The sequence below is a fragment of the Arachis duranensis genome, chromosome 1, assembly GCF_000817695.3.
Source record: "Arachis duranensis cultivar V14167 chromosome 1, aradu.V14167.gnm2.J7QH, whole genome shotgun sequence".
Classification (NCBI taxonomy): Eukaryota; Viridiplantae; Streptophyta; class Magnoliopsida; order Fabales; family Fabaceae; genus Arachis; species Arachis duranensis.
The window spans coordinates 82,162,440-82,175,614 of NC_029772.3; the positions used below are offsets into that span (position 1 = coordinate 82,162,440).

General features: G+C 38.6%; 1 protein-coding gene across 1 annotated transcript; it reads left to right on the top strand.

Moving 5' to 3' along the window:
* Window positions 1-5,053: 5,053 nt before the first annotated feature.
* LOC107492349 (uncharacterized) lies at window positions 5,054-5,482 on the top strand. Its single transcript, XM_016113371.1, has one exon. The coding sequence runs from the start codon at window positions 5,054-5,056 to the stop codon at window positions 5,480-5,482; it is 429 nt and encodes a 142-aa protein (XP_015968857.1).
* The last annotated feature ends 7,693 nt before the right edge of the window (window positions 5,483-13,175 follow it).

The window sequence follows — 13,175 nt, forward strand, 5'->3', positions numbered from 1 at the left end:
TTAAAGCAGATATAGAACTTCCTAATGGAATAGTTTCTAATTCATTAATTTTGTCTTTATGTATGCACAAATCTTTTAGAAGCTTTGCATATTTAGGTACCTGTTGAATGACATCAAAAAGGGGAACAGTTACCTCAACCTTTTTGAAAATTTCTACCATTTTGGGATCAGGTTCCAACTACTTCCTGGGCTTCATTGCAAGTTGTAGAAATGGAATAGGAACGATGTCCTCTATATTGTCTGCGCCCTTTGGTGCTTCTTCCTGTGATTTGGAGTTTTCTTCCTCAGCCATGTCCTGTATGCTCTTTTCTTTGTCAACATATTCTATTTCCACTACCTCTTCAGTTGAGGCATATTCAGGTGGGTTTGGCTCTTCCTGATTCCTCTCTTGCAATGTGGTTCCAGACCTTAGGGTGATGGCATTAATACCACCCTTTGGGTTGGGTAATGGTTGAGAGGGGAGTCCACCAGAGCTTGAGGACTGGTTGTTGGAGTTATTCATTGATCCAATCTGTGAGACAAGGGCTTGCAAAGTAGAATTCAAACCATTCAGAGTAGAAGTAAGGTTGTTTTCCATGGCCTGTTGTCTCCGATCAATAGATTGTAGTAACTCATCATTAGGAGATGAAGAGGGGTAAGTGATCTGAGAGGTCTACTAAGATGCTTGAGGCTGTCTTAAATGAGGTGCTCTATAGGCCTGTTTCTGATTCTACTGCCTGAAGTTGCTATTGTTATTCCACCTCTGATTTCTATTGTTATCTTTGCCTCCTCTGTTATAATTGTCCTTCCAACCCTGGTTAGAATTGTCTTTCCAGCCTTGATTAGAGTTATCCTGCCATCCTTGGTTATAGTTGCCACCTTGATTGTACCCTTGATTGGGGCGGTCATGAAAGTTATGAGTGGCTGCTACAGTGTTGTCTTCTGGTTGGAGTTGCAGACACTCATCGGTATAGTGACTGTAATCTGCACAGATTCCGCATACTCTTTGTGGAACCAACTGCTGGCTATGCTGTGGTGGAGAAGGCTGAACTTGCTGAGGCTGTTGTTGATTCAGTTGCATCTGCTTCAGCAAGTTAGTCATTTCACATAAGCTCTGAGCTTTAGCAGCAGTTTCTTTACTAGTGGATACCTCTGCAACAGCTCTTGACCGACTTTGTCTCTGCCTGTGATTCTAGTAGAGTCAGCTAAGTTGCTGATCAATTGCCATGCTTCTTCCGTAGTTTTTTACTTTTTCATAGAACCATTGCTAGCACCTTCCAGTGTGGTCCTATCTTGAGATTTCAAACCCTGTGTAAAGTAACCGAGCAACACTATCTTGTCAATCATATGATGGGGGCATGCTTCTCGAAGATGATTGAAGCGTTCCAAGTATTCATAGAGGGTCTCAGATTCATCCTGAACAATCATAGACATGTCTTTCCTCAGCTTATCGGCAACTTCAGCTGGAAAGAATTTATCCAGAAACTCTCTCCTAAGTGTATCCCAGTTGGAAACAGTTACTCTGGGTTGAGTGTAGTACCACTCTCTTGCCTTTCCCTCTAGAGAAAACGGGAAGGCTTTCAACAGAATGGAGATTTCATCAGTGCCATTACGCTTAACAGTAGAACAAGCAGTCTGGAAATCCCTAAGATGCTTGATAAGCTCTTGAGCAGGTAAGCCATGAAACTTCGGCATCAAGTTGAGTAGTGAAGACTTTATTTCAAAATCTACAGCTACTGCTGGGTGGTGTGCCTGGAATGGTTGGAGCGTAAAATCAGGGGCTCCTTTCTCTTGGATAGTGACTCTCCTAGGCACTGCCATGTCACCTGCACGTAAATGAACGGGATCAGTAGAGAGGGAGCTTGTTTCTTCCTTAGATGACGGTTCAGGTTCGTCCTCAAAGAGGAGTCGCCGACGCCAAGCTTGCCTTATACATGAAAGAGTTCTTTCAATCTCAGGGTCAAATACTGGCAAGCTTGGATCATGAAGTGAACGCATCATTTAACGAAAGAAACGTACAGCTCATAGTGACAGAATGAAAAGAAAAAATTGCAATTAAAATAAATATCAATCAATAAATTAGCACACTGTTGCAACTCCCCGACAACGGCGCCAAAAATTGCATGGCAGAAATTGGCAGATTAAGAAATTATTAATAGAAATGCGTTGCAAGTACAGTCCTTAACCAACCAAAAATCCGCTTATCAATTTAGAAGGGATGTCACAAAATTTAAATTAAAATACTGGGAGTATGAGTCCTAGGTCGTCTCCCAACGAGTTGCAGAGAGATGTGATATTTTATCAATCAGGTGTTTTCAAAAATGGTTGAGTTGACTAACAGGAAACTAAAATAGAGAATTTAATTAATTCTAAATAAAAGCCTTGATTGGGAGTAGATTAGTTGGAAGCCCTATTCTTGTTTAAGTACTTTCAAGATGAATTTATAATATAACGTTGCTCTGTTTAGTTACCTCTTACTAGGTAAGGGAGAGTCAAACAAGTTGGATTGCTGTTTCTTTTCACAAGTCCCAATCCGCTCATTGAAAAGGATTTGTGTCAGTGACTAGAGGGCATTCCAACAACGAGCTCAATTACAATTTCTCCTTTAAGTACCCCAACTCAAGGGTTCCTTTCAATCAACTCCCCATCAAGTAAGAGAACTACTCGCTCATTGTGAATGTAGAACTCATAACATAGGAAAGGGAATTAAAAAGAGACATGATAGATAATAATGAAAAGGATTAATTAAAAATAAAAATAGTCTATATTAATAACTTGTAAAAATAAGCCAAAGTAAACTCTAAGGGGATTAAGAACATGGAAGAATAAGTAAAAAGCAAATAGCAAAGTATAATGACTAGTACCGGAGGTGGCCTCTTCTCAAAAGCTAAAAAGCAAAGTCTTCCAAAAATCCTAATTATAAAATGTCAAGTGATTGAAAAACCTAGGGGAGGAGTAAATCCAGATCTAAAACTAAAAATTATGCAGAATGAATTGTTCTCCCTCGTTTCTGCATGTTCCCTGACTCTAATCTATAATTCCGGGCCAAAAACTGGGTTGAAATCCGGCCCAGAAACTCTGCCAGCGACTTCTGAAATTCTACAGATCGCGCACGTCACGCGGGCGCATCATTCACGCAGACGCGTAATTTGGCGTTTTGCTTTTCCATGCGGGCGCGTCGTCCATGCCTCCGCGTCGCTTCTGCTTTTCCAATCCGTGCGTCCGCGTCACTCATGCGAGTGCATCACTGCGAATTCCTCTCTTCCGCGCGGTCGCGTCGCTGACGCGTACGCGTCACTTCTCGCTGGTCATCTCCTCAATTTCTTGTATTCCTTCCATTTTTGCAAGCTTTCTTCCCAATCTCTCACTCATTCATGCCCTATAAAGCCTGAAACACTTAACACACAGATTACGGCATCGAATGGAATAAAGGGGGGTTAAAATACCTACTTAAAGGTCTCCAGGAAGTAAGCTTTCAATCATGTAATAATTTTAGGAAGGAAATATAAATGCATGCTAATTATATGAATAAATGGGTAAAGACCATGATAAAACCACACAATTAAACACATTGTAAACCATAAAATAGTGGTTTATCAACTACGTACCTGTGATTCCACTAGAGTGGGACTTTCTCCATGAGCCGATCCCTGACTTTCCACAGCCTGATGATCTAGGACTATCAGATGACGGGGTAGCTCCTATATACGCAAACGGACTTGTGCTCGCGAATGGTTTTGTACATAGTGACAGTAGTGCTTCTGGTGGTTCTGAGGGTATAGCTGTAGCTGCGGACGAGGAGGAGGAGGAGGATCCTGAGATAGAGATCGAGCAGGATGAGGAGATGAGCGAGCCTTATGACGATCTTCCGAACAGCCACGTGTAGTTATAGTCTAACAGCAGAAGTGGCATTCTTTTGATGACACTCTAGTATGACATTATCTGTTAGTTAGTCTCTCATTTGTGTTAGTACACCCGAGAGCTAGGAGCTGTAGAGTGGTTAGGCTAGCCTAGGCGCCAGCTTAACGGCTTTTTGTATGGGCCAGGCCCTGGGAGTGTCGTGTATATATTAGCTACGTAGGATGATGAGGATGTAAACTGACTTGATCTTTTGTGAACGCTACATGTTTTGTTATAGTGTACATGATGTATATTATCAGCTGTGTTTCTATGTTTCTTAATACTTCCTTTTTATTTCTTTTAATGCATGCTTGTTTATTTTACCTTATCATCCATGACAAAAAAAAGGTTACTCGTAAAAATGGCAACGTTCTAACAAGGAACAGGCTCATATATTAAGTAATAGTTATATTTTAGGAAGGACAAGTTAGTAACACTTAGCTTCTTGTATGACCATGGCATACTGGGAGTTGGGTCGTTACAATTTGGTATTAGAGTAGTTCATTCCCAGTAGAGCCTGGGGAATGGACTGACTATGCTTCATTGCATACTCTCCTTGTGTGTCTCATGCTATTAGGATATCTTCAAGATATATTTGGCATGAATGTCTATGAGTGCTCATTTTGAAAATGTTCGTGCCTTACTTGAGTTATTAAGATTGATCACCTTAATGTTGATTGTTTGGTGCAGATAGACCTTAATGATTGCGAATAGGCATAGTTTAATCAAGCTCCGAATGATGAATCGATGCGAGGCACAGCTATCCTCATAGCTGTTATGATATTCATGGTTACGGTTATTTTAGATTTGGATGCTGTAAGGAACGAACACTTGTTTTACTTGTGAGGAATTTGGACACACAGCTAGGATCTACCCAAGAAAGTTTGTTCGGAATCCAGTACAAACCCAGCAATAAGGTCGAGTGTTTGCTATGACTACTAATGATGCTATGCAATTAGATGCCCTGATCCAAGTTCAGTGTTATATCAAGAATCGATTTCTAACTATACTGTATGATTCGGGTGGATCGCATTCCTTTATTTTTTTAACTGTTGCTCGTGAGTTGGGACTAAATTTCTCTGAGTTGAACTTTGATCTAATTATCCATGCATATGCATCCCAAAATGCATTGACTAGTTTAGTGTGCCTGTAAGTACCATTCACTATTAGGAACATGACTTTTATACATGATCTTATCTGTTTTCCTCTACGTGGTTTTGAAGTTATTTTAGGATTAGATTGGTTGTCTAAGTATCATGTTTTCCTTGATTGCTTTGAAAGAGCTGTTGTTATTCCATCTAATAGTTTAGATATTAAACTATTTTTGTCCCATACTTTATATCTGAATTCTGTAAGAGTTACCTTAGACGGGAGTGATTGTGAGGGGTACGTTCTGTTAGGGGCTAGCTCAAATAACAGTGAACTAAGCTTAGATAGAATTCGAGTAGTGAAGGAATTTCCTGATGTTTTTCCGGACGACATACCTGAATTTCCTCCTCAGCGAGAGATAGAATTCAGCATTGATCTAGTACCTGGAACTGGACCGATTTCCATAGCATTGTATCGGATGTCACCACTGGACCTTGCAGAGTTGAAGAAGTAGTTGGATAAGCTACTTGGAAAGAAGTTTATTCGTCCCAGTGCATCACCTTGGGGAGCTCCAGTATTGCTGGTGAAGAAGAATGATGGTGGAATGAGACTTTGCGAAGATTATCAATAGTTAAATAAGGTCACTATTAAGAGCAAGTATCCACTTCTACGGATTGATGATCTGATGGATCAGTTGAAAAGTGCATCTATGTTCTCAAAGATTTATTTACGAGTGGGTTATCACCAAATTCGAGTAGCCAGATATATCAAAGACTGTGTTTAGGATTCAGAAATGATGACGATGTTGAGACATATGGGAGTAGAAGAACCAGAAACTGTGAGACAAGATCATAGAGGTCCATGGAGGTACAAGAACAGAATTTGTGTGCCTAACTCTGGAGAATTGCGACAAAGGGTTCTTGCAGAAGCTCACCAAAGTAGATTTCCTATGCATCCTGGAGTGACAAAGATGTATCAAGATTTGAAACAAATATTCTGGTGGCCGGGCTTAAAAAAAGGTAGCTAATTGTGTCTCAAAATGTTTAACCTGCTAGAAGGTGAATGTGGAACATCAAAAGCCGTCAGGAACCCTATAACCATTAGAAATACTGCAATGGAAATGGGAGCAGATCACTATGGATTTTATCATGGGATTGTCAAGTACCTCAACAGGACATGATGCCATTTGGGTGATTTTGTGGATAGATTAACAAAATTGGCGCATTTCCTTCTGATTCGAGTTGACTACTTCAGGAAGGCTGGCATGGATATATATTCAAAAAATCGTACGACTGCACGGGATACCTTCATCAATTGTATCAGATCGAGATCCGAGGTTGACTTCTAGATTCTGGGGAGCTTTTCAAAAAGCGTTGGGAACAGAATTGTACATGAGTAAAGCATACCATCCTCAGACAGATGGACAATCAGAGCGGACAATCCAGACATTAGAAGACATGCTAAGATTTTGTGTGATGGATAACCAAGGCAGTTAGGATAAATATTTTCCGTTGATCGAGTTTGTCTACAACAACAGTTACCAACAAATTATCGGGATGGCACCATATGAAGCTCTTTACAAAAGAAAATGTCAGACACCATTGTGTTGGAATGATGACGGAAAAGCTAGTGTCTTAGGTCCAGACCTAGTGCAAGAAACTACTGAGAAGATAAAGCGGATTCATCAGAAGATCTAGACAGCACAAAGCCGTCAAAAGAGCTATGCCGATAATAGACATAGACCCTTAGAGTTTAGTGAGGTAGACCATGTCTTTCTAAAAGTAACTTCGACTACTGGAATAGGTAGAGCCCTTAAGACTAAAAAGTTTAACCCTCGATACATAGGACCTTTCCAAATACTTAAAAGAGTCGGTCTAGTAGCTTATCAATTAGCCCATCCTCCATATCTGTCAAACCTTCATGATGTTTTTCATGTCTCGAAACTTAATAAATATATTCCCGACAAGAGTCATGTTTTACAATTAGAAATAGTACAATTACGAAATGATTTGAAATATCAAGCAACAATGGTTCAGATCGTAGAAAGAAGTGATAAGCAACTGAGGGGTAAAATTGTTCGCTTGGTCAAAGTGGCTTGGGGACAAAGAGGAGAAGAAGAGTACACTTGGGAACTGGAAGATAAGATCAAAGCTAATTACCCGCATCTGTTCTCAGGTAACTGAAATTTTGAGGGCAAATTTTCTTTTAGGAGGGTAGAGTGTAACAGCCCCGGTTTTCGAGTACGCGAGATCTTTTTTGAAAGTACAGATTTCTCCGAAAGATCAATAAGGGGAGAACCTTTGATAAATCATCAAGTATCTCAATCCTTATTGTCATTATGTCATATTTAAGCTAGAACCTTTTCTGAGGCAAGCTCGATAACGCAGTCACAAAAAACCTAGTTTTTGAACCGTATCGGTTAGGAGCTTTAATTCTGTTTTTTGTAAATAGTCTCAGTTTAATGAACCATACTCGATTCATGAGAGAAGAGAGATAATAGGATAATATTATCATTATATTAGTATTAGAATCTTCTTGAATGATATTATAAGGTTACCTTGTCAGTTTTAGTTAAAAACAGAAGATCGGTTTAACCGGGTTCACAGTTTACTGGTGCAGCTTAGCACCAGCACTCTCTGGTGACTTTCGCAATGCTAAGGCCTCATTATACATCTTTTACTCTCATAATAAATATATTACTAGTGTCATTTATTCTAGTAGCTCATAAAATAATTTTTAGAAATGTATTTACAAGTGTTCCGATACATCTAGTTTTAGTAGTTATACACCTGATATATTTTAATATTATTTTAACCCACCTCCAAGCCAACCAATCACAACTCTCCTTACACCCCCAAAGCACTCCAAGGCTGGTCATTTACTCCTTATGGCCGAAATTTCCAAGAGAGAAAAAGAGAGAAAAGTTCTTAGTTCCAAATCTTCAAAACTTGATTTCTGTTGAACTAAAACTCAATTCAAAATTCCAATCTGACTAAAATGATCCTCTCTTCTTTCTCTACATGATCATATGACTTATCAAGGCTGGAATCAAGGTGAGTTGGCTGCACCATCTCCCTTTTGATTCGGTTTCAAGGAAACATGCTTAAACATGTGTTTTCTTGATGTTCTTCCTTAGGAATCATGCTTAACTTGACTTAAGGGCCAAGAAATGTTCATTTCCAGAAAGTCCAAGGTGATAAATCCCTTCCTAACATGCTGAGTAAGATTTGGTTAGTTGAGGGTTTTTGGATTTAAAGTTGTTCTTGATGTGATTTAGGAGGAAAAAGTGGTTAAGGACCACCTGAAAGTCTAACCGAATTAGGGGTAGCAAAACTAGGTAGGGTGTGACGAAATTAATCTTGATTATTTGTGTTTGAGTTGTGTGAATGTTGTATGGTTTGGCTGTGCTAAAAACTGGTTGCATATATGATTGATTCTTGGTGAAAATTTGGTGAAATTTTGATGAAATTGGATGAAAGTCAAGCATTGAGTTTGTGTTCTTGGAGCAGCTAGAAAATGAAACCCTAGAGCTTAAATTGAGGTTCAATTTGTGTAAAAATCATGTATAAAAGATGGGATTTTAGTGGCTGGGAATTTATTATGAATTATGGTAAAAATCGGTTGCTAAAAAGACTGAAAAACGGGTAAAAACAGAGAAAGAATATAAAGAATTTATGAAGAACACAAAGAACACCTTGAGTGTGATGAAGAACAATGAAGAACACCTTTTAGATCTTAAAAAGGGCAAGGTTGTAATTATTTTGGTGTTTGAGGGGTTATTTGGTAATTTCTGAAAGTTAAGGTGGTTAAAGTAGAAATATTAAAAGTTACGGGTGGTAAAAAGTGAATTTTAAAGGTTAAAAGTTAAAGAGGGGTAATTTTTAAGATAAAAGAAAGATAAAAAGTTAAAGAAAAGATAAAAACCAAAGAAAAGTCTGTAAAGTTTTAATGACAGAAAAACAGACAAAGATTAGTGAACGAACTAGGACAACATAGTTAGTCCTTGAGTTGCGACTAGGATTAGGTATTATATGAAAAGTTAAACTGTTTCAGCATAGACTTAATGAACCTATACTTGGGAAGGCTAACTATTACTAACGAAATTTACATAAGCTTTAAATACATACGTTAAGTAGAGAAATTAGAGCAGAGTAGAGAAACACAGAGAATAGAGTAGTCAGAGTATAGTAAAGAGATAAAGAGAAAAAGAGTAAAGAGACACAGAGAAAAGAGAAACTAGAACAGAGTAAAGAGATATAAAGAGAAGAGTAATATAATAAAGAAGATATTTATATATTATATTAGTTGATTGATGCAACCCAGAGCTATATTTATATACATATATATATATATTAGTTGCTTGATGCAACCCAGAGCTATATTAATATATATATTAGTTGCTTAATGCAACCCAGAGCTATATATATATATATATATTAGTTGCTTAATGCAACCCAGAGCAATATTTATCTATATATTAGTTGCTTGAAGCAATCCAGAGTTTCTGTAGGGAAACTAAGTTACCTACAGCCATTTTCCGCTTCCCCAGAGCAGAGCAGAGTATATATATTTTTTCCTGCAGTAAGCAGAGGCTGTCTCAAATGAGCGGCTATATTATATGCGCATTTATTTAGGAATGAAAAATCGTATCCGGGAAATCAGGATTACTCGTGACCGGATAAATGTCGGGATTGCGGGCAGCCAATCGACACATGAGCACATGGCTTGTACTAGGGCTAGACATGCATCATTCTTGTCTGCGCATCATTCTTGGTTGCCTTCCTTTTTGTGTGTGATATATTTCTTTATGTTTGTCTGCTTTTGTGATATACATGTGCTTTATTTTCTTGTATTCTGCTATTTGTGTTCTGCTTTCTGCTTTCTCTATTTTCTTTATCTATCTTTATCTTTTGTTTACTGCTTCGCTATAACCTATTACTCATCTGTTAATCGACACCGTGTAAACGAACGTAACTAATAACCCCGACCCTACTAAGAACTCCCCAATTCTTACCCCTTCTCTACCTTCTTTCCCTTCAGATGAAAATGGGTGTGATATTCTATGAAGTCGAAGACCTATATATTTACGAGGATTAAATGTACTATGGTTACTACATTCTGAGTGCAGAATCTCGTATGAGATATTACGTGTTACGAAACCGTCCCTTCCAACATCCTCTGTCTAGCCCGCATTTTGACCCCGATGCTCCCTACAACTTTCCTTTATCCTGGCTACACCCTAACGTACTTGGACATCCTTTTCCCAATGATCACGGATACCCTATACCAGCTCAACCTTTGAACGAGGCGGCACCTGAGCCTATCATTCCTGATGAGCCCAAGTTAGTTGGTGGCTATGTACCTGTGATTTCACAAGAGTGGGACTTTCCCCCTGAGCCGATCCCTGACTTTCCACAGCCTAATGATCCGAGACTATCAGACGACGGGGTAGCTCCTATATACGCAAATGGACTTGTGCTCGCGAATGGTTTTGTACATAGTGATAGTAGTGCTTCTGGTGGTTCTGAGGGTATAGCTGTAGCTGCGGACGAGGAGGAGGAGGAGGATCATGAGATAGAGATCGAGCAAGATGAGGAGATAGGCGAGCCTCATGACGATCTTCCAAACAGCCACGTGTAGATATAGTTTGACAGTAGAAGGGGCATTCTTTTGATGACACTCTAGTTTGACATTATCTATTAGTTTATCTCTCATTTGTGTTAGTACACCCAAGAGCTAGGAGCTGTAGAGTGGTTAGGCTAGCCTGGGTGCCAGCTTAGCGGCTTTTGGTATGGGCCAGGCCCTGGGAGTGTCGTGTATATATTAGCTACGTAGGATGACGAGGATGTAAACTGACTTGATCTTCTGTAAACGCTACATGTTTTGTTATAGTGTACATGATGTATACTATCAGCTGTGTTTCTATGTTTCTTTATACTTCCTTTTTATTTTATCTCAATGCATGCTTGTTTATTTTACCTTATCATCCGTGACAAAAAAAAGGTTACTCATAAAAGTGGCAATGTTCTAACAAGGAATAGGCTCATATATTAAGTAATAGTTATATTTTAAAAAGGACAAGTTAGTAACACTTAGCTTCTTGTATGACCATGGCATACTGGGAGTTGGGTCGTTACAGCAGTAGCAGGTTCCAGGCTATCAACTATATATAAAGCAAATCAAAGGCTACTATGGGCCAGATCTCATTAAATGACATCACAATTACCAAAATACATCCAAGATATCTCAAACCCAAACCTAATCAAACAGTAGACCATAAGGACAAGTTATGCATGGAAACAACAACAATTTAACAAGAATAAGACCTTCATAGAAACACTCAGCAACCAAATAATAGCCAACCACAATATTAAATATCTCGACAACAACAATTTACCAAATTATGCAAATTAATAATTTGAGAAGAATATGGCAACTCAATAATTTCAAAGACAACAATAGGTACACACAACAACAATTTAACAAATAAACAACTATAAGACCTGAATAGAAAATCTAGAAATTTAAATTACAAACCCTTAAAATTTAGCAATTTAAAACGGCAGCAGCCAACTAATTTAACACAATATCAACTTAACAAATTCAAGCACAGGAAATCAATAACCAAATCATCATTCAATAAAAATTTTAAAACACAATATTTGAATAATCATTAATCAAATACTTATTGAACAGGTATAATAGAAAGTATGCGTATTTTTTCCCTCCAAACATAGAAATTGAGAATGCATAGTCAAAGATAGTATTCAAAGATCAATAAAAAACAAGAGAACAAGAGCATAATACAGCTACATTCAAATTTCAATCTAAGTAGGGTTAGCAGAATCTAAAAAAAATATGTTCTGAGTAAAGAATGAAAAAAATAGAATGATAATTACAAAAAAAGGAAGCCATTACCTACTCTCAGAGCAGTTTCAGTAGACAGGCAGAAGTACAATGGAGACGGAAACCAGGCGACGAGTAGGACAACGGACGATGCAAAAGTGCGGCTGGGAAAGATAACATCAACCACTAGCAGTGAGCACTGACCTCCAAAAGACTACTGCAAGCAGACAACGTCGCCGGTAGAGAGCGAGGACTGAAACCCAACCAGGGGTGGTTCTTCAGCGAACGTGTTGGATTTTTTTCTCTCCTTTGTGAGGCCCACATTTTGAGGGTGCTCTTTGCATACATTATGTCACAACCCTAATCAAATTTTTGGAGTTTTTTGAGAGTGAGAGAGTGTAGCCACCAAGTAAGAGAGAAAAGGGAAAACAGAATTTCCATTTTTATGCAAAGTAGTAAATTTCAAATGGTAGTTTCTCATTTATTCACCGTTGGATTGGCTTGAAATTTAAACTGTGTGTTCCACTCATCTTGTTCTTCATTCTGGTCGGTGGAGAGAGTAATTGAAGGTTTTTAGTGGGAGAAATTGGCTTCGCAAGATAGAAAATAGGTTTTCCACTTTTACACAGAGTAGCAATCTCGGAACAGAAGTTTCTCATTCGCTATCCGTTGGATCGACGTGAAATTTTGACTACAGATTTTTTTTATTTTGTTCTTCATTCTGAACGGTGGAGATTTAATTTTAAGGTCTATAGAGGGAGATATTGGCTTTGACATCAGCTCTATTTTTTGGCTATTTTTCATCTTCTTTCTTCACATTTATGAGCTTTGGTGCTTTGATGTCTTGGCTGGTTATATGCACATTTTTGTGCTTTGTTTGAGACTCTCTTATATCTCATTTGATTATAGTTGTAAAACCCAGTTAATTAACGGCTAATTAACCCATAAATGAGAATTTATTCTAGAAAGCCTAAAATGTGATTTTTGTGGCTAAATATGATAGAGGAGATTGAGACGAGAATTTCGGTACCAATTTTATAGAATTCGGACCAAGATTGGACCGAACGGGCCAAACCGGGCCAATTGGACCTAAAGTGGGCCCTTGGCCCAACATAACCTAACCAAAACCCTAGTTTTCAGCACTCTCTCTCCTCATTTGTTACACACAGAAGCTGAAATTAGAGAGAAAAGGAGGAAGAACACTCTCTCAAGTTCTCTCCCTTGGTTGATCTTCAAACCACCATAACTTTTGATCTAGAGCTCCGATTGCCGCTCCGTTTACGGCCACGCGTTCATCGCGGAGAGCTCTACAAAACCCATACAACCAATATTGAGGTAAGCCACGTGTTGCTGTTCGAAAT